This window comes from Bufo gargarizans, chromosome 9, assembly GCF_014858855.1.
Source record: "Bufo gargarizans isolate SCDJY-AF-19 chromosome 9, ASM1485885v1, whole genome shotgun sequence".
NCBI classification, from domain to species: Eukaryota; Metazoa; Chordata; class Amphibia; order Anura; family Bufonidae; genus Bufo; species Bufo gargarizans.
In genome coordinates, this window is record NC_058088.1 from 9,962,576 (window position 1) to 9,987,193 (window position 24,618).

General features: G+C 45.6%; 1 protein-coding gene across 2 annotated transcripts; it reads right to left on the reverse strand.

Annotated features, from left to right (window-relative positions):
• Positions 1 to 647: 647 nt before the first annotated feature.
• LOC122919673 lies at positions 648 to 24,618 on the reverse strand. Of its 2 annotated transcripts, none has more exons than XM_044268835.1 (5): positions 24,511 to 24,618; positions 15,111 to 15,431; positions 12,081 to 12,197; positions 7,101 to 7,123; positions 648 to 1,308 (listed from the first exon to the last, which is right to left on the reverse strand). In XM_044268835.1, exons 1-5 carry the CDS (start codon positions 24,566 to 24,568, stop codon positions 1,189 to 1,191), a joined length of 639 nt encoding a protein of 212 aa, XP_044124770.1. In that variant the 5' UTR covers positions 24,569 to 24,618; the 3' UTR covers positions 648 to 1,188. The 2 variants fall into 2 exon arrangements, with proteins under 2 accessions (XP_044124770.1, XP_044124771.1); XM_044268836.1 differs by lacking the exon at positions 24,511 to 24,618 and adding an exon at positions 17,691 to 18,286.

Below are 24,618 nucleotides of genomic sequence, written 5' to 3' on the forward strand. Positions count from 1 at the left end.
ATAGGATAGCATCTTGCAGTTGATGAAGATTTGAGGGATGCACATCCAGGGCACGAAGCTCCTGTTCCACCACATCCCAAAGATGCTCTATTGGGTTGAGATCTGGTGACTGTGGGGGCCATTTTAGTACAGTGAACTCATTGTCATGTTCAAGAAACCATTTTTCCAGTCTTCAACAGTCCAATTTTGGTGAGCTCGTGCAAATTGTAGCCTCTTTTTCCTATTTGTAGTGGAGATGAGTGGTACCCGGTGGGGTCTTCTGCTGTTATAGCCCATCCGCCTCAAGGTTGTGTGTGTTGTGGCTTCACAATTGCTTTGCTGCATACCTCGGTTGTAACGAGTGGTTATTTCAGTCAACGTTGCTATTCTATCAGCTTGAATCAGTCGGCCCATTCTCCTCTGACCTCTAGCATCAACAAGGCATTCTCGCCCACAGGACTGCCGCATACTGGATGTTTTTCCCTTTTCACACCATTCTTTGTAAACCCTAGAAATGGTTGTGCGTGAAAATCCCAGTAACTGAGCAGATTGTGAAATACTCAGACCGGCCCGTCTGGCACCAACAACCATGCCACGCTCAAAATTGCTTAAATCACCTTTCTTTCCCATTCTGACATTCAGTTTGGAGTTCAGGAGATTGTCTTGACCAGGACCACAACCCTACATGCATTGAAGCAACTGCCATGTGATTGGTTGACTAGATAATCGCATTAGAGAGAAATAGAACAGGTGTTCCTAATAATTCTTTAGGTGAGTGTATATGTCAGCTATGCAGCACACATACCCATATATAATATATGTATAATCCTAGACAATCACTTGTAATATTTTCATATAACACTACAAACTACCCTGGTGCCAGCGCAAGCCCAGCAATAGTAACCAGAGACCACCCTCTCCACATACAGCCGAGGGGACATGCAGTGCATGAAATACATTAACATTTGACATGACACATTGATAGATGAAACTTACAGCATGCACATAAAGGGGATATTCCAGGATAAGCTAATACGCTGTGTTATGTCTATTGCAGGCACTAAGGGGGCGGAGCATGACACAGATTCTCTGGTTTTCTTCTACCCCTGTGTCATGCACCTCCCTTTTTCATCCGGTGTTAGGCATAACACAGTGTATTATCTTTTCCCGGAATGTCTAAATATAATTCATATTCCTGTTTCTTGTTTATTAAACTTGACGGCGGAGTAGGTGACTTCCTGCACATTGATTCTCGGTCCTGATTGCTTGATGAGAACTGTTCTTGCAGATCTCGGCATACTGTAGCTCGGAAGGATGCGACTGCAGACCCTGTAAAGTTATAACAACACACAATGAGAACTCCCATAGATTACAATGAAGAGAGCTTAAAGAGTTATGGGACCAAATCTCAGCCCAGACGTTCCTCTGGTTCCCATAGACTGCTATAAAGAGGACGTGACGCCCAGTTTAGATTGTCTTATGAGGTCGGACCCAGGGGTGCACCTAGCCTTTCTGCTGCCCGAGGTGAAAAATGAAACAATTTTTTAACCTCACCCCTTTGCCACAATGAAAGCGCTCATCGCCCATGGCCCTTCCGCTGCCCCCGTCTTGCCCCTACCTGGTGCTGCCTGAGGCGATCGCCTCACCTGGCCTCATTGGTCGTGCACCCCTGGTCGGAACACTGTTTCCCCATAGGTAGAGTTTCCGACCTCTCATCCTAGAGATAAATCATAAGTGTCTAGCAGGGTCAAATTAAAGGTACGGCACTCCGAGACCTCCACCACTAAGGAAGAAGAAGGAGCCTCCACCAGAATTCAAGTGCAGGTTCAGGCTGAGGCTTGTGCAGAACCTGCAGATATCAGTGCTTGAATGAGCGTTGACTGCCACAAAATAGGAGCAAACAGGTGCTGAAATTGCAGTTCACCTGCAACTAGTACAGCTCTGGGAATGGAGGGATGATGGGGGGGAGGCCCAGAGCATCATTATCAGAAAGTTGTAATTATTACTGGTTTTATAGAAGAGATAATTACTGTGTCCACTAGATGGCAGCATTACACAGTGATACTGCCTTCTGCTGATATTAAAGGGACACTGTCACCTGGAATTTACTTACTGAGCTAATAACATCAGTCTCCACGATTTACATTAAAATATACTAGTATTACTGCCCTGTGTCTTTTATTTTGTCTATAAAATCGGTTTTATTAATATGCAAAGTACCTCAATAAGGAGCCCAAGGGGACATCCCTCTGGCAGTTGGAACCCAGCCGCGCCCATTACTTCGGAGCCCAGCACGGCCCCACTGCTAATTTATTCACTACTCTTCGCCAACGTAATGTTTGTGCAGCGCCTGTAATCCCGCGCATGCGCCCTGCATACACATGTCAGCGCCCGCGCAGTGTCCAGGCATCGGCCTCACAGTCATTGCGCATGCGCCAGCTTCGCCGCTCCTGCTCCTTCGTCCTCTGCTCACCTGGCAAGTTGCACCAATCTGCTCTTCCTTTCCGGGACGAGCGAAGCTCTCCATGACTACTATGCACATGCAAGGGTCTCAATGGTAGATGATTGCATGCCCACGTACCTAAGACTGTGTGACACCTGAAAACCCTATAATAGTGAGGGGACACGACCACCGACTCCTTGCACTTAATACGGACGGAGTCTGGGTCACCTAGAATTAAGCCAGCAAGGAAACACAATAAAGGAAAAGACTTATCTGAGCAAACAGCAGCAGAAGCCTCCAGCAGTGAACACTTCATCCAGGAAGTAGTATAAACTGCAAAGTGAAGCAGTATGGGAGGGAATATAAAGGAAAACGATTAGTCTAAATATGTGACACCTGGCAGAAGGAAAGGGGATGACAAAGTGAAACCAAAACAAAGAACGTCATACAAGAGGTAGAGAAGAACGTCTGCCAGACCTTCTCACAGAACTGGCGGTGACACTGATGTGGTGATGTTATTAGCTCAGTAAGTAAAATCCAGATGACAGGGTCCCTTTAAAAACCATGAGGAATGGAGTCGGCAGCATGACCTGCTACCATAAGAGAAAAGGAGGTGAAGGTGACATCTTCTGAGTTATCTCTTCCTTCTCCACAACCAGTAGAAAAGGCAGCTACACAAGACTGTGGACTGATTGATTGCAACGTTTACACCAGACTATGGACTGACAGGCAGCAGTGTTTACACTAGATTGTGGACTGACTGGCGGCCTCAGCATTTAAACTAGACTGTGGACTGACTATCGGTAGCAGTGTTTACACTAGATGATGTACTTACTGGAGGTGGCAGTGTTTACACTAAACTATGGACTGACAGCAGCGTTTACACTATAATGTGTACTCCACAACCAGTATTCTCCACAACCAGTAAAAAAGGCAGCTAAACTAGACCATGGACTGATTGATTGCAGCGTTTACACCAGACTATGGACTGACAGGCAGCAGTGTTTACACCAGACTATGGACTGACAGGCAGCTGTGTTTACACTAGATTGTGGACTGACTAGCAGCCGCAGCATTTAAACTAGACTGTGGACTGACTAGCGGTAGCAGTGTTTACACTAGATGATGTAATTACTGGATGTACTTACTGGAGGTGGCAGCGTTTACACTATAATGTGGACTAACTGACAGCTGCAGCATTTACAGTAGACTGTGGAATGACTGGCAGCAGCAGTGTTTACACTAGACTGCGAGCTGACAAGCAGAAGAATTTACACTAGATTGTAGACTGACTGACAGCAGCGTTTATAATAGATAGCGGACTGAGCTGTGCCAGTGATTAAAATTAACTATGGACTGACCAGCAGCAGCGTTTTTACTAGACTGTGGACTACCAGGCAGCAGTGTTTACACTAGACTCTGGACTGACAGGCAGCAGTGTTTACACTAGTCTTGAGTCCGACAGATGGCAGCGTTTACTGTGGACTGACAGACGGCAGTTTTTAAACTAGACTGTGGACTTAGACACGGCAGCGTTTTCACTAAACCGTGGACTGACAGGCAGCAGCGTTTACACTAGACTTTGGACTGACAGACAGCAGTGTTTACATTAGACTGTGGACTGTTTTTATACTAGACTGTGGACTGAGAAACAGCAGCGTGTACTGTTTACTGACAGACAGCAGAATTTACACTAGACTGTGAACTCACAGATGACAGCATTTAAAATTAAATTTGCTAACAGGAAGTAGTGTTTACACTAGACATTGGACTGACAGGAAGCAGAGTTTACACTAGGCTGTGGACTGACTGACAGCAGCAGTGTTTACAATAGATAGTGGACTAAACACCGGCAGTGTTTAAAATGAACTATGGACTGACAAGCAGCAGCATTTTTATTAGACTTAGACTGTGGACTAACAGGTGGCAGTGTTTGCACTAGACTGTGGACTGACAGACAGCAGTTTTTACACTAAACTGTGGACTGACAGATGGCAGTGTTTACACTATACTGTGAACTGACAGCAAGCAGTGTTTACACTAGACTGTGGACTGACAGATGCAGAGTTTACACTAGACTGCGGACTGACAGATAGCAGAGTTTACACTAGACTGTGGAGTGACAGCAAGCAGTGTTTATGCTAGATTGTGGACTAACAGATAGCAGAGTGTACACTAGACTGTTAACTGACAGCAGAGTTTACACTAGACTGTGGACTGATAGATAGCAGAGTTTACACTAGACTGGACTGACAGATAGCAGTGTTTACACTAGACTGTGGACTGACAGATAGCAGAGATTACACTAGACTGTGGACTGACAGATAGCAGAGTTTACACTAGACTGTGGACTGACCGGCAGCAGTGTTTACACTAGACTGTGGACTGACCGGCAGCAGTGTTTACACTAGACTGTAGACTGACAGATAGCAGAGTCTACACTAGACTGTGGACTGACAGATAGCAGAGTTTACACTAGACTGTGGACTGGCAGATAGCAGTGTTTACACTAGACTGTGGACTGACAGATAGCAGAGTTTACACTAGACTGTGGACTGATAGCAGAGTTTACACTAGACTGTGAACTGACAGATAGCAGAGTTTACACTAGACTGTGGACTGATAGCAGAGTTTACACTAGACTGTGGACGGAGAGATAGCAGAGTTTACACTGGACTGTGGACTGACAGATAGCAGTGTTTACACTAGACTGTGGACAGATAGCAGAGTTTACACTAGACTGTGGACTGACCGGCAGCAGTGTTTACACTAGACTGTGGACTGACCGGCAGCAGTGTTTACACTAGACTGTAGACTGACAGATAGCAGAGTCTACACTAGACTGTGGACTGACAGATAGCAGAGTTTACACTAGACTGTGGACTGGCAGATAGCAGTGTTTACACTAGACTGTGGACTGACAGATAGCAGAGTTTACACTAGACTGTGGACTGATAGCAGAGTTTACACTAGACTGTGGACTGATAGCAGAGTTTACACTAGACTGTGGACTGATAGCAGAGTTTACACTAGACTGTGGACGGAGAGATAGCAGAGTTTACACTAGACTGTGGACTGACAGATAGCAGAGTTTACACTAGACTGTGAACTGACAGATAGCAGAGTTTACACTAGACTGTGGACTGACAGATAGCAGAGTTTACACTAGACTGTGAACTGACAGATAGCAGAGTTTACACTAGACCATGCACTGACAAATAGCAGAGTTTACACTAGACCATGCACTGACAGGCAGCAATGTATACACTAGACTGTGGACTGACAGACGGCAGTGTTTACACTAGACTGTGGACAGATAGCAGAGTTTACACTAGACTATGGACTGACAGACAGCAGAGTTTACACTAGACTGTGGACTGACAGATAGCAGAGTTTACACTAGACTGTGAACTGACAGATAGCAGAGTTTACACTAGACCATGCACTGACAGGCAGCAATGTATACACTAGACCGTGGCCTGACAGATAGCACAGATTACACTAGACTGTGGACTGACAGATAGCAGAGTTTACACTAGACTGTGGACTGACAGACAGCAGAGTTTACACTAGACTGTGGACTGACAGATGGCAGTGTTTTGTTCTGCACTATGGTATCGTTTGCGCCACCTTCTTCTGTTGCCTCGCCTGCTTTCAATTTGGGCCCGCCTACAACATGGTGTCACATTTTTATTTTTTTTCCAGGGCCACTTTAAGTTCCCAGTCCACCCCTGGTTTCCCAAACAGGTTACATTTGAAAATTGCAGGTTCCTGTGGGACAGCCTGTGATCTGTTATGGTTTTTCTTCTTACCAAAAGATAGCGGACAGCCCTTTAAACTCTGATAAATTAAATCTGCTCTGTGATTAGATGCTATAGTCAAGGTCAGAATTTAAAGAAATGAAGTTGATGCAGTCCAAGGCCACCGGAATCTCCCTCCTCACTACGGACACAGCCGCCGGATCACACAGCCACAGCTAACTCCTAGTCTGGCAGTCTGTGACCATTGGTGTCCAGTTGCCACCTCATATTCCTGCTAGGCCTGTCAGTCTATTGCCTTCTGCCTCATCTCCTAGGGCGTGCACATCTTCTGACCTCTTAAAGGGCTAGGAGTATTTAGAGCACCTTCTTCATTGAGATTGTACTTAGGCAACAGGTTCCAGAAGCTACATTCCTGCAAATGTGCACAATATTTCTGTCCATTTACCTATGTACTAATTCTGCTTGTCCCTTAACTCTTTTCCGCATCACTATGCACCAGCTAGTTCCTCTTTTTGATCCTGAGCTGCCTGCTCAGACCCTCAGACTGTTTCCCAGAATTCTACAAACTCTGCGTGCCCAGATCATTTGTCTGTGACTATGGTGTTGTCGGATCCCTTGGTGCTCCACACTGGTGTCTCTTGACCCCAGTGAGTCAGCAGCTACTGAGCAGAAACTACTCCATGAGGTGGCGGCCTGATGGTTCCCCTGCAGCAGAGACTATTTCACTGTACAGGGGTTAAAGGGTGAAGACAACTGCCAGTATATCGCCCTTCGAAGTAGCCCCAAATCAAATCCATTCATCGGCACAGCACATCCACATTCACTTATGTAACTCTGTGAACATGGCCCCAAATATATTACCATCACTCGTTTTATTACATTCTCACTGTGATTCATTCATTTAAATATACACCCACCTGATCTTCAGTTCTTGATAAACCTGTGAAATGAATAAGAACATTCATTATATAGTGCATTATTCAACAGTATTAGTAGTTTACCAATATACAGTACATGTAGCGTAGTGCAGTCTGTATGCAGCATCCCACTGCAAGGCAGAGGTACACTGCTAGAGAGGTTCTAGATGTACTTTAAGATGTTTATGCATTTTCCTGTTAATGGGTAACAAGCCATAGCAACCAGTTGCTAAGGAGGGCTGCGCTACCCTCCCCATAGGGAGTGGTTAGAAGTCATTCTGTGTCTAGACAGTGAAGTGATCAGATGCAGAGAGACAACGCCCTGGGCTCAAACCAGCCAGACAACAGTAAACATGTAGAAGAAAGTGGAGAAAAGGGCAAAAGATATATCTGAGAGCATATCAGTGTCAGGAGGAGATGCGCGAAGAAGCTCTGTGGAGATAACTTGTCTAAAAGAAGCTTGCAGGCTACACAGCGAAGTTGCTCAGGAGATTTAAGTCTTATGGTGCCTGGACATACTTTACAAGACCATGTGGAAGTTGGTAAAGATCCACATCCTGCTGAGGACATTGTGGAACCATTTATTGTGAGTACAGTAACCAGATAAAAGGGTGCAGAACTTAGTCTGACGTTGGGGCCACCCCGTGGTTGCAAAGTCAAATAGAAGTGTTACACCCCTTCATCTGGATGCTTGTGCCTAAGTCAGCTAGGAAAAGTGCAGTCTGAGGAAAACTGCTTTAACAAACCATCTTAGCCTGTTAATTATTACTGCAGTCGTGTAACCTGTGAGGCCTGTGGAAAACTGCATTTGTGTAAAAACTGCTTGTTAGTGCATGCTGAGAACTATGACTAATGTACCTGAACTGGATTCTTCTGAAAAGAACCGCTCTGTATTAACCTGGTGTTAGTATTGCCTGCACTGACACACTGCGCCCTTCGCATCAGTGCATGGCCCAGGGGAGTGTCAGAGTGAGTAATACCTATGACCACCATTCTTGCTAATATCGCTCCTATCCTCTCTTCTCCCCCTCTCCTCGGGTGGCTGCATGTACACAAGGCATTGATCAATAATCTGATTTTGCAAAACCAGCTCTCCCAGAATGCAATGCAGCACGAAGCTGTAGATCAGAGAAGCAGGTAGCGGGACTGTCTGTCAACATGTATACTGACAGTTTCCAGGGGCAACCATAGTAATTGTAAAATAATGTTCAAAGATGAAGCTCTCATTTGTAGAAGTTTTTCCACTTACCCATAGAATAGGTGATCGATTAAAGCTCTCGGACTCCCACCCCTATTATCATGAGCGGAGGCCACACTAGCCCTCTGTGCAAGTCTATGGCAGATAAACAACCCTCTATGCAAGCAACATGCCCCCCTCATTAAGTCGGATATCCTTGATACGATGCATTTTATGCATAGAACCAAATGGTTGCATGTACAGTATAAGATATGTCGCTATTAAAGGGGTTGTCTCACTTCAGCAAATGGCATTTATCATGTATGTAGAGAAAGTTAATACAAGGCACTTACTAATGTATTGTGATTGACCATGTTGCCTCCTTTGCTGGCTGGATTTCATTTTTCCATCTCATTATACACTGCTAATTTCCAGGAGTTACGACCACCCTGCAAATCATAGGAAAATGTGCTGGCCTCTCTCGTCATATCTGTTCTGCAGCCGTGGTCATAACCCCTGACAATTAGCAGTGTATAATGCGGTGGAAAATGAATCAAACCAGCAAAGGAGGCAATATGGACAATCACAATACATTAGTAAGTGCTCTGTATTGACTTTCTCTACATGATAAATTCCATTTGCTGAGATGAGACAACCCCTTTCAAGCAATCGTTCCTAATATTACACCGGGCAACTATGGCCATTTAAACTCCATGTAATTGCCCAGAGTTCCTGACAGCAAACTTACTGCATTTGGCTGTTTGTAGTGGATCTCAAAATGGTCATCTGCCCCCGAGGACCAGCTCTTCAGGAGAAATCTGAGTGAAGCATGTGATCAAAAGGGACTTAATTTTTAGGGCAAGGCCAAATAGTCCAGCTGCATTATGCAGGTCACAGCCTCCAATTGTTCATGTGGCCATTGGCTGAAGTCAGTGGGACTGGCCAGCGGCTGACCACGACCATTTGTTTCATTAAATGGCACTTCCATGCGGGAAATACATAGCATTATTTGGACACAGTATGGTAGTATTATTTGGATATTCGTCTTTTCCAAGTCCTTGAACAGATTAATCCTGTCTACTTTCAGTTGAAACTTCCACAAATGCGTCAGATTCCAAATTGCTTCCACATTTCTCTTTTTGACCCTCTGGGAATCAACAAATTGTTCACTGAGGTCAAGACCTCTCCCATTTCCATCCAAGCATCCTCTGCTAAATATGAAGGGAGTCCAATTCTAGACTACAAGGAAATACAACTTATTGGTACCAAACAGAGATGTTGGGTTCCTAAGGAAGACCTTAATGCTTTATTACTTTTCACTAGGGCAAGGGTACTGATAGGGGGACGCACCCTTTCTTCCCTCGGGTCAGTGGCGTGCCTAGGGTGTTTGGCACCCGGGCAGTCCTTTCTCTGGCACCCCCCCCCCCCCTCCGCCCCCAATACTTGACCACATACCTCTTACATACAGAGACATCTCCTGTCATGTAGACCTTCTCTTTCCTCTTCTTCTCCGTTAGACCGCCATGACAAATTCTTCCAGCCGCATCTCGTCTATACAGAGTTTGTAACACAGACACGTTAGATTTCTCAGTTTTTCCATCAACCTCCTGGTGTCCCCACAGTGTCATCCTGCTGCCCCCCTCAATACTGTGCCTGCTGTGCTCCCCAATGCCCCCAGGTACTATACTGCTGAAAAAATAGTGACCCCAGTAGACGTAATCGGGGGCATTTATCAAACTGGTGTAATATAGAACTGGATTTCCAAAAGAGCTGTCAAAAATTAAGGGTGGAATCTGATTGGCTTCTATGGGCAACTAAGCCAGTTCTACTTTACACCAGTTTGATAAATGACCCCAAATGTCCCTATAGTGTCCACAGCAGTTATAATGTCCCCTAGAGTGCCCCAGTAATAATAACACCCTATATTGTGCTCCAGGAAATAATCCCTGTATAGTGTCCCCAGAAATAATAGAATTGCCCCTACAGTGCCAACCCAATAACAACGCCCCCCACGCTGCCCCCGTAATCCCCCATAGTAATTTCCCCAACAATGCCCCACACACAGTAATTTCCCCCACACAGTAGTTTCCCCCACCCTGCCTCCCACATAGTAATTTCTCCCACACTGCCCCCAACACTGTAATTTCCCCTAAACTGCCTCTCCACAGTAATTTCCCCACGTAACAACGCCCCCCCCCCCCCCCCACAAACAGTAATTTCCCCCACATTGCCCCATATAGTAATTTTCCCCCCACATAGTAATCCCTCCCATAATAATTTCCCCCCACATAGTAATTCCTCCCATAATAGTTTGCCCCCACACAGCATCCCACCATAATATTTTATGTCCTCCTTTGTGCCCCCCACATGTCCCCCAAAGTTGGCACATAAAATAAATAAAAAAGAAAGAAAAAAAACAAACAAAAGCTAAATACTCACCTGCGCTTGTAGAAGAAAGGAAGGCACGCACACTTCACTGTGCTGCTGTGTCCCTGCACAGGCGCGCGTGATGACGTCATCACGCACGCCTGCACCCAGATTTCACTACTGCATAGGCCTCAGGCCTACAAGGCCTGAAGCCTATGGCGGTGATCGGCGGCGGGACAGGGAACTATGCGCTCCCGTGCCCCGCGCAGTATGTGGGCGTCAGCGCTCCAGCAATGAGTGCTTCCATCTGTATTGATGGAAGCACTCATTGCTTCTGCCACCCCCCTGAGAGCCGGCACCTGGGATGGACCCCCCCTGGGCATGCCACTGCTTGGGGCATGCCCAGGATGATGGGGCCCCTGGGCTCCTGCCTGATGGTAGTTGGGATGCCCATGGTGTTGTGGCTTTGGTACGAGTGCAAGGCAGGAGATGTAGGGTGCAGTGGCCGGCGTATGATGATGGAGCCAGTAACCAAGCCAGTTGTAGAAGATAAATATCTCTCTTTACTAAAACCCAGAATTAGAGTTGTAGTACATCTAACATCAAAACACAGTTCCAAACAATTGACAGTGCAACTCTTCCCAGATAGCAATGTTTAGGTGTAGGCCAAATGGGGGGTTGTAGTACTCCTTTCCGCTATCTCCTCAAGTCTCTCTCTGCAGAATCTAAGGCTGTCAATATTATTCTTGTAATGGTGGCTGTAATTCCTAGCTGAAGGGTATGTGATTAAGATATGGCTGGCCACGAACATGTCACAGTGTGAAGGATGTATTAGCAATGTCCCTCTCACTGCAGTAAAGTCTCTATCAGCCGTAAACAGCAAATACCTTACTGACTGACTCCAGTGCTCGGCCATGCATATTGTGGACCTTCTACTTCCTCCTTTTCCTTTTCCTGGAGTACTCTAAAGTCATTATGGCTTTCTCTCTGTGGATCTTTCAGAGATAAATGATCTGTTCACACTGTGCAGTGCTGCATGACAACTGTACCTGTTGGATGATGAGGCCCAGTGCAGAAGTGGCTTAACCTGACAGCAGCGGTATTGTTGGGTATCTTGACCTCGTTGCCTGCAGGTGTTGTATTACAGCGGCGATGGTCACCATGTGTCATTCTCCAAATTAGAGTAGGGACCCACTCAATAGAGGTCACCTTGACGTGGTGAATGGGCCAATGCATTTTGATCAAAACGTACACTAAGTACCTCAATAGAGATATTTACAAATTATGGCGAGAAGCAATATATCAATGCACAACATGTGGATGTGCGATCCATATCTCTTCTCCATTGTTGGGCATTCTATACATTTTGCTGTCTAAAAATTCTGTGCACTAACGTTCACTTCCTCATCGAAAGATTTACATACATTTATACATACCTCGGGGGCGCCACTTAATAACCACAGCAATCAGGATTATTATAACAAATGCTTCTGCCCCTATGACGGTGTAGAGAATATACTTTTCATGTCCTGTTCCCTGATGACCTAAGGAATCTAAAAATTAAGTACAAATCAGATACATGTTCAGAACTGTTTTAGGCTATAATAAAGTATATGTCAAAGTTTAATTTAGTATAGTCACTTGAAAGTAAGTACAGGGCTGCACCGCTAATGAGGTGAGGTGAGGCGATCACCTCAGGCGGTGCAACCCTGGAGATAAGTGGAGAGCAGCGTCAGGCCGAGGGAAATGAGCGTTTCATTGTGGAAGCACTCATCTCTCTATATTCAACTGTATCACCATCCTCAGGACGGTGATACAGTTGAATATTACAGCGGGGCATGGGAGAGATGTCTACCTCCCCATTCCCTCTGATAGACTTCAGACCTAGTGCCTAATGTAGCCTATAAGAGGCCGGCGCAGGTGGCGTGATGACATCATCATCAATGTGCCGCCTGAGCCAGGCAGCATACATGGCAGGACACAGGCCAGAAGGGGCCTGCACTGCATCGCTGGCAAGTATTAATGTTTATTTTATTATTTTGGCACCATGCTGTTTGGTCAATATGGGGAAGGTGAGAGGAGCACTATGGGGGCATCTACTGGGGGTACTATATAGGAGTATTTTATACTAGCACACATATTGGGGAAAGAGGCGAGAGGAGCACTATGGGAGCATCTACTGGGGGCACTATCAGGGGCGTAGCTATAGGGGGTGCAGAGGTAGCAGTCGCTACTGGGCCCAGGAGCCTGAGGGGGCCGAAAGACCCTTGTGGTGCATAAGAAGACACCAGTATTATAGAAAGTGCATGCTGGTCAAGTTACACCTCTGGCTCAAGGGGGTGCCGCTTCAATTTTTGCCTCGGGTAGCACGAAGGCCTTGTGTTTCCTGCCCCTGGCCACAAAGCACTAAGGGAAGAGGGGCTTCCAGCTGAACTCTTGCACCAGGGCCCATGAGCCATTAGCTACGCCCCTGGATAGGGGTATTTTATACTGGCACACATTATGGGGGGCACTATGGGGACATTAGCTCAACTGGTGCACTAACAGGAGGTATTTTTTGTACTGGCACACATTATGGGGTCATTTTTTGTACTGGCACACATTATAAAGGGCATTATTTTGTTCTGACGCACATTATAAGGAGGCATTTTTTGTACTGGCACACATTATAAGAAGAGAATTATTACTACTGGGGGGGGCATTATGGTGGGCTTTACTACTACCGGGGGACTATGGGGAACATGATTACTAGTATGGGCACTGTGGGAGCATTATTACGTCTGGGCACAGTGGGGACATTAATACTCTTGGGGGCACTATTACTACTAAGCACACTCGGGCAGATAATTAGTTCCACTTTGGGGGGCATTATTTATGGGGGACATTATTTTTACACGATTAATGCCAGGGACACAATTTTCTAGCTGCAGTTATGTTTTGGGGCACTGCATGTTAATAATTATTGAGGGGGGCACTATCTGCGTGGTACTAGTATTTTCTGGTAGACTTTCTGCAGTATAGTATTGGGGAGCACAGCTGGCACAATATTGGGGTTGGCAGAATGGGGTATTCAGAAGGTGGGAGGATGATGGAAAAATAGTAAACTAAGATGTTCGTCAAACTCTGCAGAGAGAAATCATCATGACGGTCTGGAGTGAATGGAGAAGATGAGGAAAGAGAACATCTACAATAGAGGAGATATCACTAGATGTAAGAGGTAAGTGGTGCTGTATTACCTTGTATGTTCTGTAGTGCTGAATGTAGTGTTAGGAGGAGAGAGGTTAGGTTTGAGGGGGGGGGGGGGTTCTTTTCAAGTGCACCCCCGAGTAAGTACACCTGATGTAATGTTATTTTCACGTTGTTTACCAGTTACCGACCACTTATAGAAGACAAGAGCGCGGCTACATGGCGACACTAGTGGCGGCCATGGATCGCAGGTGCATCGTAGTGTAGCAGTGATCCCAAAGCTATAAATTGGGTTTCAGCATGAGTTACAGGTGTGCCGAGACTGTGACCCTTGAATTACAAAAAAATCCAGCAGTCTTGGATTTTTTGCAATTCACATGTCAGGGTCGCAGAATACATGTGAGTTGTACTGCAACCCTATTCATCACCAATACACTGCAATGCCCCTACGATCTATGGCTGCAAATGTGTTGCGTGATCAGGGTCGTCATGTGGCCGGACCCTAAATGTCTGGACGGTCAGCACGTTAATCATGCAGCTGTTAAAGTCTGCTCCCCATAGAGAAGGCGAAGGTGGTTTTCCACTGTTCCTGCCTTCCCGATCATTATACACAGGGCTGAACTAGCGCTGTGTATAGTGATCAAGAAGCATGTATGCCAGTTCCTGCTTTCGGTCCCAGAGGTCATGTGATCACTGGGGGTCAGGTGCTGTGTAAGCTGCTAGGTCTTATCAGACCCAGATCAGCTCTGCAGTGAGACTGTACAGCATAGTATACTGCTGTGCAACCTCTCTGGGGGCTGCATTCCCCCTATAACTAGGGCTAATATGTCAGCCCCAGTTACAGCAGAAATCAGCAAAAAAATTAAATGTATGGTCCCCCTCTCAAAAGTCTTGTATGAACCTATTAGGCCCTCAAACTGTAAAAATAAAAAAACTAATTAATTATTGCAATTAATTTTTTAAAAAAAACATCACAACTACCCCGCCTCCAGCCACCATACATCCCATATATCAAAATCACTGTTACGGAAAGAAGACATAATAAAAATAAAAAAAACATTATATATTTGCAGATCCATGACCGGCTAAGTAATGGTAACTCATCATAGCTTCTAAAATGGCTGACTATCAAGGGTCCAGATATCGAGAGTTCAGAAAGAACATTTGCACCCAGACCCTGGAGCTTTAGGGGGCCTAAAAGAACATATGCTAACAAGATGAGACGAAAATCATGGACATGAAAGGAAGGGGGCCCTGTTAAAGGTAGGTTGGGGACTCACCTTCTAACTTATTTGTCACTTGCAACTTTATCCCTCTTCCAGCTTGTATTTCACCATCAGACGTCTTCACATGGAAACAGTACATTCTCGAATCTTGCTCTGTCACGTTTTGAATGGTCATTTGATGTATTACCGAACTGAAATTCACTCTGCCCTTGTACAACGGGAGATCCTTGAGAAGTGTTGAATCATCACAGTCTAAGGTCCAGTGCAGAGTGAATGGAGTCCGGGGAATCTTGAAGGTGCAGTTGATGTTCACGTTGTCCCCAGATTGAGTGAGGATGTAGCCTGGGTACTTCTCCATATTCTGAATTTTCCCACCTGCTCAAATGACAAATAAAAAGTAAAAAGAAATATGTTCTTAGTTTATAAAATGTTGGTCAACTCTTCATGCCCATGAGATATAATTACATGGTCACAAAGTAAGGTGGAAAAAAAAGACACAGGTCCATCTAGTGTAACATGTCCTTCTATTGTGTTGATCCAGAGGAAGGGAAAAGTCTCTATGAGTTGGATACCAATTACCCCATATTAGAGGAAAAATTCCTTCCTGGCTCCAAATTGAATAAATCCCTGGATCAACGTCCCATCTCTAGAAATCTAGTACCTATGATGATATTAAACAATCTGCTCTGGCAGAGAGCTCCATAGTTTCACAGTTCTTAAAGTATGGAATCCTATGGTGTAACCATCTTTCCTCTAGACGAAGAAGATGTCCTCCTGTCATGGTCATTAGAAAGATCTCTGTATTGACCGTTCACATAATTGCACATTGTAATAAGATGTTTATTTCACACAAACGATACGGGATGAGTCAGGGCCTGTTCAGGGAAAAACGAATGGTTTTGCGTCAAACTTGAATGGGTTTTGTCTGCAAATAACAATCTACATCTTCCAGCAACCGTCAGTGAAAAATGTACTGCGTCCGCATGCGATCCGTTTCTCACACTAGCCCCATTCATTTCTATCGGGCCTGGGCTGGGAAAAAATGCTCAATACTGAACATGCTGCAATTTTTCCTAAATGCAGATATGGTCAGTGATAAGCAATGTGCCCAATGAAATGAATGGGTCAGCATACAGTCCGCATGCTATGCGTTCAGTACATGCATAGATCTAGACAGAAAACCCGTGTGAAAGAGGCCTAAGTTGTCTGTCTTCCCAACAGAAAAAGCCTACTTTCACATCTGTGTTATGCTGTCCGGTTTTGAGATCAAAACCGCAGCACAACGCTTCAGTTTTGTCCCCATTTATTGTCAATGGGGGTCAAAACTGAACAAAGCGAAACATAGTGCACTAGAATGCATTCCGTTCCCATGACTGACACAAAACCGCTGCAAGCAGTGTGTTTTTTTTGTTCGGCATGAAAAACTGAAGAAGCTGGATCCGGCACCAAAAACCATGTAAGTCAATGGTGCGGATCCAGTTTTTTTTCAGACATGAAAGAAACTGCTCCAACACCCATTGACTTAGGGTACTTTCACACTAGCGTTTTTCTTTTCTGGCATAGAGTTCTGTCCTAGGGGCTTTATACCGGAAAAGAACTGATCAGTTTTATCCTAATGCATTCTGAATGGAGAGCAATCCGTTCAAGATGCATCAGGATGTCTTCAGTTCAGTCTTTTTGACTTTTCAGGACGGAGATAATACCACAGCATGCTGCGGTTTTAGGGTACTTTCACACTAGCGTTTTTCTTTTCTGGCATAGAGTTCTGTCCTAGGGGCTTTATACCGGAAAAGAACTGATCAGTTTTATCCTAATGCATTCTGAATGGAAAGCAATCCGTTCAAGATGCATCAGGATGTCTTCAGTTCAGTCTTTTTGACTTTTCAGGACGGAGATAATACCGCAGCATGCTGCGGTTTTATCTCCGGCCAAAAAGACTAAACACTTACTTGAATGCCGGATCCGGCATTTTTTTCCATAGGAATGTATTAGTGCCGGATCCGGCATTCAAATTGCTGCATTGACGGATCCAGTATTCCGGTCTGCGCATGCGCAGACCTTTAAAAATGTGGAGTAAAAAAATACCGGATACGTTTTGCCGGATGACACTGGAAAAACGGGTCCTGTGTTGCAATGCATTTCTCTGACTGATCAGGCATTTTTCAGACTTTAAGGATCCTGATAAGGCTACTTTAACACTTGCGGCAGCGTGATCCGCCAAGCAGTTCCGCGTCTTCAGTTCAGTCTTTTTGACTTTTCAGGACCGAGATAATACCACAGCATGCTGCGTTCCTTTCCTTCTGCGCCCTGCCGTGTGCCCGTACAGAAGTTTACGACCACATATGGGGTGTTTCTGTAAACTACAGAATCAGGGTAATAAATATAGAATTTTTTTGTCTGTTAACCCTAGCTTTGTTAGCGGAATAAAAATGGATTAAAATTGTAAATCTGCCAAAATTTTCCTTAAATTTTTGTGGAACACCTAAAGAGTTACCAAAGTTTGTAATATCAGTTTTAAATACCTTGATGTAATGGTGCACAACCCCAAGCAACCAGACAGAGTGGATTTATTAAATAAATGGCAGTACAGTCCAAACCAGTAAGCATATACAGGTAACCAACCCGAATAATAACCTGTGCAGGGAAACACCAAGGGGACAGCCAGTGACCAGGCCAAAGTTCTTATGCGCAGTATTATTTTGTGTAACGTGGTACCTAGGGATGAGAGGTCAGGATTTCCAGGGTCAGATCCAAGGTCATACACGAGACAAACTGTTCAGCAAAAATGAGGTATCCAGAGGCAGTCTCTAGAAATAAATCGAGGAAGGCAGAGGTCATGCACAGGTAAGTCTGGGAGAATATGAACTGCAACATACACCCAGGTTGTCAAAACAACAGTGGGCACTGACCAGCCAGGGAGATCACCTTTTAAGTACCTGCTAGCCAATCACAAAGTGCCATATGTTTATTCTTCAGTCCGGTCAACCTGCCTCCGAGACCCCGGCGGTCTTCCGCTCCGGTGTATGCCTGTAAAAAGGAGTTGGAACCGAAGACTCCCCAGGCACATGCGTGACCTGTCCTGCTACTCCAATGGGGTCCCCCGCAGGCCGAGGACCCCTGGGGGCCCCAGTGGATCGCAGAACAGGAGTGTCTTACACTTGAGGGGTGTATTTTCCAAAATGGGGTACATTTTTGGGGAGTTTCTACTCTAGGGTTGCATCAGGGGGTCTTCAAATGTGACATGGCAACTCAAAATTATCCCAGTGAAATCTGCCCTCCAAAAACCATATGGCGTTCCTTTCCTTCTGCACCCTGTCGTGTGCCCGTATAGCAGTTTATGACCACATATGGGGTGTTTCTGTAAAATACTGAATCAGGGCAATAAATCTTGAGTTTTGTTTGTCTGTAAACCCTTATTTGGAAAACATTGATTGAAATGGAAAAATTTATTGAAATGGAAAATCTGCCAAAAGAGTGAAATTCTGAAATTTCATCTACATTTTCCTTTAATTCTTGTGGAACACCTAAAGGGTTAAGAAAGTTTGTAAAATCAGTTTTCAACACCTTGAGGGGTGTAGTTTCTAAGTCTATATTCATACTCACATTTTGTCACGGACAGTGTACAGGAAACAAGACAATCCAACATGCATATAAGACTCACTGGATCCAAAGCTAAGGAACCAAGAGGGAGACCCCTGTATCAGACCTGGCACTTTCCCTGGCTGCTATCCTATGCAACAATCCCAGAGGTGGACAGTTGCATAGCCACGTACCTCGACTATCTAACACCTGAACACCCTACAATAGTGAGGGGACACGACCACCGGCTCCCTACTCCAGACACGGAGGGAGTCAGGGTCACCTGGGATCCAGCAAACCGAAAATAACAGCTAAACAAACAGTACTTAACTTAGTAGCCGGCAGGGAACCAGGAAAGCAAGCAGACACTCCAGGAACTTGTATAAACCGCACCCTACTGCATTAAGGGGAGGAATTTAAAGGGATGCAATCAGTCCAAGTACAAGACAGCTGAGACAGGCTAACGAGATAAGAAACTGAAACCAAAACAACAGAGAGCTCAAGGGGGAGGTTCTGAAAGGCATCTGTCAGAGCTTCTCAGATGTCTGGTTGTGACAGTACCCCTCCCTCTACGAGTGGACTCCGGACACTCAGAGCCCACCTTCTCAGGATGGGACCTATGGAAAGCCCTGATGAGACGAGAGGCCTTAATGTCCGTGACTGGGACCCACATCCTCTCCTCAGGACCATAACCCTTCCAATGAACAAGGTACTGGAGAGAACCGCGGACAAGACGAGAATCCACAATCCTAGAGACCTGAAATTCAAGATTCCCATCAACCATAATCGGAGGAGGAGGCAAAGGCGAGGGTACAATGGGTTGAACATAAGGTTTCAATAAGGACTTATGAAAAACATTATGGATCTTCCAAGTCTGAGGAAGATCAAGACGGTAGGCAACAGGATTGATGACAGACAGGATTTTGTAAGGCCCAATAAACCTAGGACCCAACTTCCAGGAGGGAACCTTCAATTTGATATTCTTGGTAGACAACCACACCAGATCACCAACATTCAGGTCCGGACCAAGCACACGTCTCTTATCTGCCACACGCTTATATCTCTCACTCATGCTCTTTAGATTATCCTGAATCTTTTGCCAAATAGATGACAAAGACGAGGAGAATCTGTCCTCATCAGGTAAACCAGAAGACCCCTCTCCCGAGAAAGTCCCAAACTGCGGATGAAACCCACATGCACCAAAAAATGGTGACTTATCAGAGGACTCCTGACGACGGTTATTTAAGGCAAACTCAGCAAGGGACAAAAAAGAACACCAATCCTCCTGATTCTCCGCCACAAAACAGCGCAGATATGTCTCCAGATTCTGATTGACGCGCTCTGTCTGGCCATTCGACTGCGGATGGAAAGCAGAAGAGAATGACAACCGAACCCCCAAGCGAGAACAGAAAGCCTTCCAGAATCTGGAAACAAACTGCGTGCCCCTATCAGAGACTATGTCTGAGGGAATACCGTGCAATTTGACAATGTGATCAATAAATGCCTGTGCCAGGGTCTTAGCATTGGGCAAACCAGGAAAAGGGATGAAATGGACCATTTTGCTAAAACGGTCCACCACCACCAGAATCACAGTCTTCCCCGAGGAACGAGGCAGGTCCGTTATGAAGTCCATGGACAGATGTGTCCAAGGACGGGAAGGAATGGGTAGGGGAAGGAGAGGACCTGACGGCCGTGAATGAGGGACCTTGGCACGAGCGCAAGTCTCGCAAGCTGCCACAAAACCCTCAACCGACTTACGAAGCGCAGGCCACCAGAATCTCCGAGCGATGAGATCCACTGTGGCTCTAGCCCCCGGGTGCCCAGCAAGGACCGTATCGTGGTGTTCCTTAAAAACCTTGTGTCTTAAAGCGAGAGGCACAAACAACCTCCCAGGAGGACAAAGATCAGGAGCCTCTGACTGGGCTGCCTGCACCTCTGCCTCCAATTCAGAAAAAAGAGCAGAGACCACCACACCTTCGGCCAAAATGGGACGCGGGTCTTCAAAATTCCCGCCTCCCGGAAAACAACGTGACAGGGCATCTGCCTTCACATTCTTAACCCCAGGGCGGAACGTGACAACAAAATTAAATCTTGAAAAGAACAAAGACCATCTGGCCTGTCTCGGGTTCAGACGCTTGGCTGACTCCAAGTAGGCCAGATTTTTATGGTCAGTAAACACGGTAATAGGGTGTCTGGCTCCCTCCAGCCAATGGCGCCATTCCTCAAAAGCCAACTTGATGGCCAACAATTCCCTATCTCCCACATCGTAATTTCTCTCTGCGGAGGAGAGTTTTTTCGAGAAAAAGGCACACGGTCGCCATTTGGCAGGAGAGGAACCCTGAGACAAGACCGCCCCCACACCCACCTCAGAAGCATCAACCTCAACTATGAAGGGTAAAGAAATATTGGGTTGCACCAAGATGGGAGCGGAAGCAAAACTCTCCTTGATATTAGAGAAAGCCTTACGCGCCTCTACCGACCAAGAGGAAAAATCTACCCCCTTTCTGGTCATATCAGTGAGTGGTTTAACAATAGAGGAATAATTCAAAATGAACTTCCTGTAATAATTGGCAAAGCCCAAAAAACGCATCAGTGCCTTCTGATTCTCAGGAAGCTCCCACTCAAGCACAGCGCGGACCTTCTCGGGGTCCATGCGAAAACCAGAAGCGGAGAGAAGAAATCCCAGAAATTGAATTTCTGGAACCGCAAACACACATTTTTCCAGTTTCGCATATAATTTATTCTCCCGCAGGATGAGCAAGACCTGACGTAAATGTTCCTTATGAGTTTTGAAATCAGGAGAAAAAATCAAAATGTCATCCAAATACACTAATACAAATTTTCCCATCAAATGATAAAAAATGCTGTTCACGAAATGCTGAAAAACGGCTGGGGCATTCATCAAACCAAAAGGCATAACCAAATTCTCAAAATGGCCCTCAGGGGTGTTGAAGACCGTCTTCCATTTGTCTCCTTCTCTGACCCTGACCAGGTTGTATGCCCCTCTTAAATCTAATTTGGAAAAAACTTTAGCCCCAACAACCTGGTTAAACAGGTCCGGGATCAGAGGGAGCGGATAAGGGTCACGAATAGTGATACTGTTCAGCTCCCTGAAATCCAGACAAGGTCTCAAAGAACCATCTTTTTTCTTAACAAAGAAAAACCCAGCGGCAACAGGTGACTTCAAGGGTCGTATGTGTCCCTTTCTCAGACTCTCAGAGATATAAGCACGCATAGCGACCCTTTCAGGTTGGGAAAGATTGTATAAACGAGATTTAGGCAGCTTGGCGCCTGGAATGAGATTAATAGGGCAATCGTACTCCCTGTGCGGGGGCAAATCCTGGACTCCAATCTCAGAGAAGACATCAGAAAATTCAGAGAGAAAAGATGGTACCGTCTTAGTAGCAACCTCAGAAACAGATGTCGTGAGGCAATTCTCTCTGCAAAAGTCACTCCAACCATTTATTTGCCTCGCTTGCCAATCAATGGTGGGATTATGTTTAGTAAGCCAGGGTAGCCCCAACACCAGAGGAGCAGGCAAACCGCTAAGAACGAAACATGACACATCCTCAACATGAGCATCACTCACAATCAAACGAATATTGTGAACTATGCCCTTTAATGATTTCTGAGAAAGTGGAGCGGAATCAATGGCAAAAACAGGAATATCCTTTCCCAAAGTGCGCACCTGGAAACCATGAGTTATTGCAAATTGATTATCAATGAGATTGACCGCTGCTCCACTATCCACAAAAATCTCACAAAAAATGCTCTTGCTCTCTAGCGCCACCCTAGCAGGCAGGACAAAACGGGAACTACAAGCAAACGGAAAACCTTCAATTTCCGCCTCAACCCTGCCAATAGTAACAGACGGAACATTTTTAAAAGATTTTTTCCTCTTTGTTTCTTTATTACTCCCAGAGAACTGCCTGAATCTCCTAGAGGGACAAATATTTGCCAAATGATTTATACCTCCACAACAAAAACAAACCCTCCCATGCGGGCTGAATCTTCTATTGTCAGAAGCAATCAACCCCAGCTGCATGGGCTCCTGCTCAGAAGGGGCTGACAGCGACTGAGACCCCTGCGCGCAGAATGGGACCGCTGCACTGTCCTGGGACTGAGTATGACAGGAAGGAGAGATCTCACCTCTCTCTCTAAGACGCCTGTCAATACGAACGGCCTGGGACATAGCATAGTCCAAGGAGGTAGGTCTTTCATGAAAGGCAAATGCATCTTTCAATCCCTCTGAAAGACCATGGCAGAATTGACTTCGGAGTGCAGCATCATTCCAACCAGTATCAGCTGCCCATCTCCGAAATTCTGAGCAGTATATCTCTGCGGATTGTTTACCCTGGCATAGGAGACGTAGTCTAGACTCCGCCAGAGCAATACGATCCGGATCATCATATATCTGACCCAGGGCTAAAAAGAATTCATCCACTGAACGGAGGGGCCGTGCCCCCTCCGGCAGCGAAAAGGCCCAAGACTGAGCGTTACCCCTGAGCAGCGATATAATGATCCATACCCTCCGTTCTTCATCACCCGAAGAATGGGGAAGAAGGCGAAAATGGAGTTTGCAAGCCTCTCGAAAACGCACAAAATTCTCACTACCCCCGGAGAACGTATCCGGGAGCGAGATCTTAGGCTCAGAACAAACTCCATAAACGCACGCTGAACCGGTCACTTGAAGCTGAGAAAGAGTCTTACGGAGATCAGCTACCTCCAATGAGAGACCCTGGAAGCGTTCAGCCAAAAGTGAAACCGGATCCATGCTTGAGACGGTTTTGGCGGTTTATAATGTCACGGACAGTGTACAGGAAACAAGACAATCCAACATGCATATAAGACTCACTGGATCCAAAGCTAAGGAACCAAGAGGGAGACCCCTGTATCAGACCTGGCACTTTCCCTGGCTGCTATCCTATGCAACAATCCCAGAGGTGGACAGTTGCATAGCCACGTACCTCGACTATCTAACACCTGAACACCCTACAATAGTGAGGGGACACGACCACCGGCTCCCTACTCCAGACACGGAGGGAGTCAGGGTCACCTGGGATCCAGCAAACCGAAAATAACAGCTAAACAAACAGTACTTAACTTAGTAGCCGGCAGGGAACCAGGAAAGCAAGCAGACACAGTCCAGGAACTTGTATAAACCGCACCCTACTGCATTAAGGGGAGGAATTTAAAGGGATGCAATCAGTCCAAGTACAAGACAGCTGAGACAGGCTAACGAGATAAGAAACTGAAACCAAAACAACAGAGAGCTCAAGGGGGAGGTTCTGAAAGGCATCTGTCAGAGCTTCTCAGATGTCTGGTTGTGACACATTTTGGCTTTCCGTTTGTGAGATCCGTTCAGGGGTCTCACAAGCTGTCCAAAACGGATTAGTTTGCATTCTAATACATTCTGAACGGAAAAGGATCCGCTCAGAATGCATCAGTTTAGTCTCCATTCTGCTTTGGGGACGGACACCATGACGGATCCGCACAAAATGCGAGTGTGAAAGTAGACTAAAATTTATGGGTGGTTTCTATTATGTAAGCCTCACAAAGTGACTTCAGACCTGAACTGGTCCTCAAAAAGTGGGTTTTGGAAATTTTCTGAAAAATCCTTCTAAAGTCCCAAAAATAGAAAATGTAATGTACAAAATGATCCAAACATGAAGTAGAAATATGGGAAATGTAAAGTAAAAACTATTTTAGGATGTATCACTCACTATCTGTTTTAAAAGCAGAGAAAAAATAAAAAGGCAATTATTTAAGGTGAGCCTAGATGGACCACGTGGTCTTCTTCTGCCATCATTCTTCTATGTTTCCCTGAAACAGGTAATAAGATCTGTCTTACCAGCCCCTCGGCCTCAGTCCTTACCTGTAGCCCGGGAAAACAGAAGATGCAGGATGATCACCGTTAGAAGCAAAGACTTCATTACTCGTAAGATAAAGACCAAGTCCGAGAAATGCGTCTGATGGTTTTGAA

What these genes read in the sequence shown, in the direction of transcription:
- LOC122919673 (XM_044268835.1), bottom strand. Translation starts at nt 24,568, where the DNA reads ATGAAGTCTTTGCTTCTAACGGTGATCATCCTGCATCTTCTGTTTTCC. An exon ending in TCTGTTTTCCCGGGCTACAG is followed by an intron (nt 15,432 to 24,510) that starts GTAAGGACTGAG and finishes TCATTTGAGCAG; the next exon opens with GTGGGAAAATTCAGAATATG. An exon ending in TATTAAGTGGCGCCCCCGAG is followed by an intron (nt 7,124 to 12,080) that starts GTATGTATAAAT and finishes TTCATTTCACAG; the next exon opens with GTTTATCAAGAACTGAAGAT.